Source organism: Lagopus leucura, unplaced genomic scaffold (assembly GCF_019238085.1).
Source record: "Lagopus leucura isolate 7727_CA_CO unplaced genomic scaffold, USGS_WTPT01 136-11_obj-0_obj, whole genome shotgun sequence".
NCBI lineage: Eukaryota > Metazoa > Chordata > Aves > Galliformes > Phasianidae > Lagopus > Lagopus leucura.
In genome coordinates, this window is record NW_024964036.1 from 4,951 (window position 1) to 5,371 (window position 421).

At 68.4% G+C, this 421-nt stretch overlaps 1 protein-coding gene across 1 annotated transcript in view; it reads left to right on the forward strand.

The window, feature by feature from the left end:
- The first annotated feature begins 42 nt into the window (after positions 1-42).
- E2F2 (E2F transcription factor 2) overlaps positions 43-421 on the forward strand; it is a 6,078-nt gene continuing 5,699 nt past the window's right edge. Inside the window, exon 1 of the mRNA XM_042891790.1 lies at positions 43-181. Coding sequence (XP_042747724.1) covers positions 80-181 — 102 coding nt within the window. The 5' untranslated portion in view covers positions 43-79. The remainder of the gene's footprint in view (positions 182-421) is intronic.

Consider the following 421-nt stretch of genomic DNA (forward strand, 5'->3'; position numbering starts at 1 on the left):
TCTCTACCAGCGCCCTCCGAAGAAAACGGCGATGGGATCGGCGGAACTTGGGGGGGCTGCGGTTTTGGGTAGCCCCCCGATGCCCAACGCCTGCTGCAACCGCCCGTACCGGCCCTACGCCACCCCTCAGGGACCCCCCCAGCTCAGGACGCTCCGATCGGCCTCTGCGGGACGGCTGCCGGTAAGGTGCCCCCCCTCGTTCCCTCGTGCAGCTTTAGAGGGGTGTTGGGAAGGGTCTATGGGGCTGTGTATGAAAGGCAGCGTGGGGGGGGGAGGGCGAGCCGTGCAGCCCCCCCAGCTGGGGTGTGCTTTGGGTTGTGCACCCCCCGGGGGTCCCCTCGCAGTGCTGGGTGGGGGGTGGGAGCGGCTGGAAATCAGAAGTGGCCGCGAAATGGTGCGGGTGTTGCTCAACTTCCCCCCC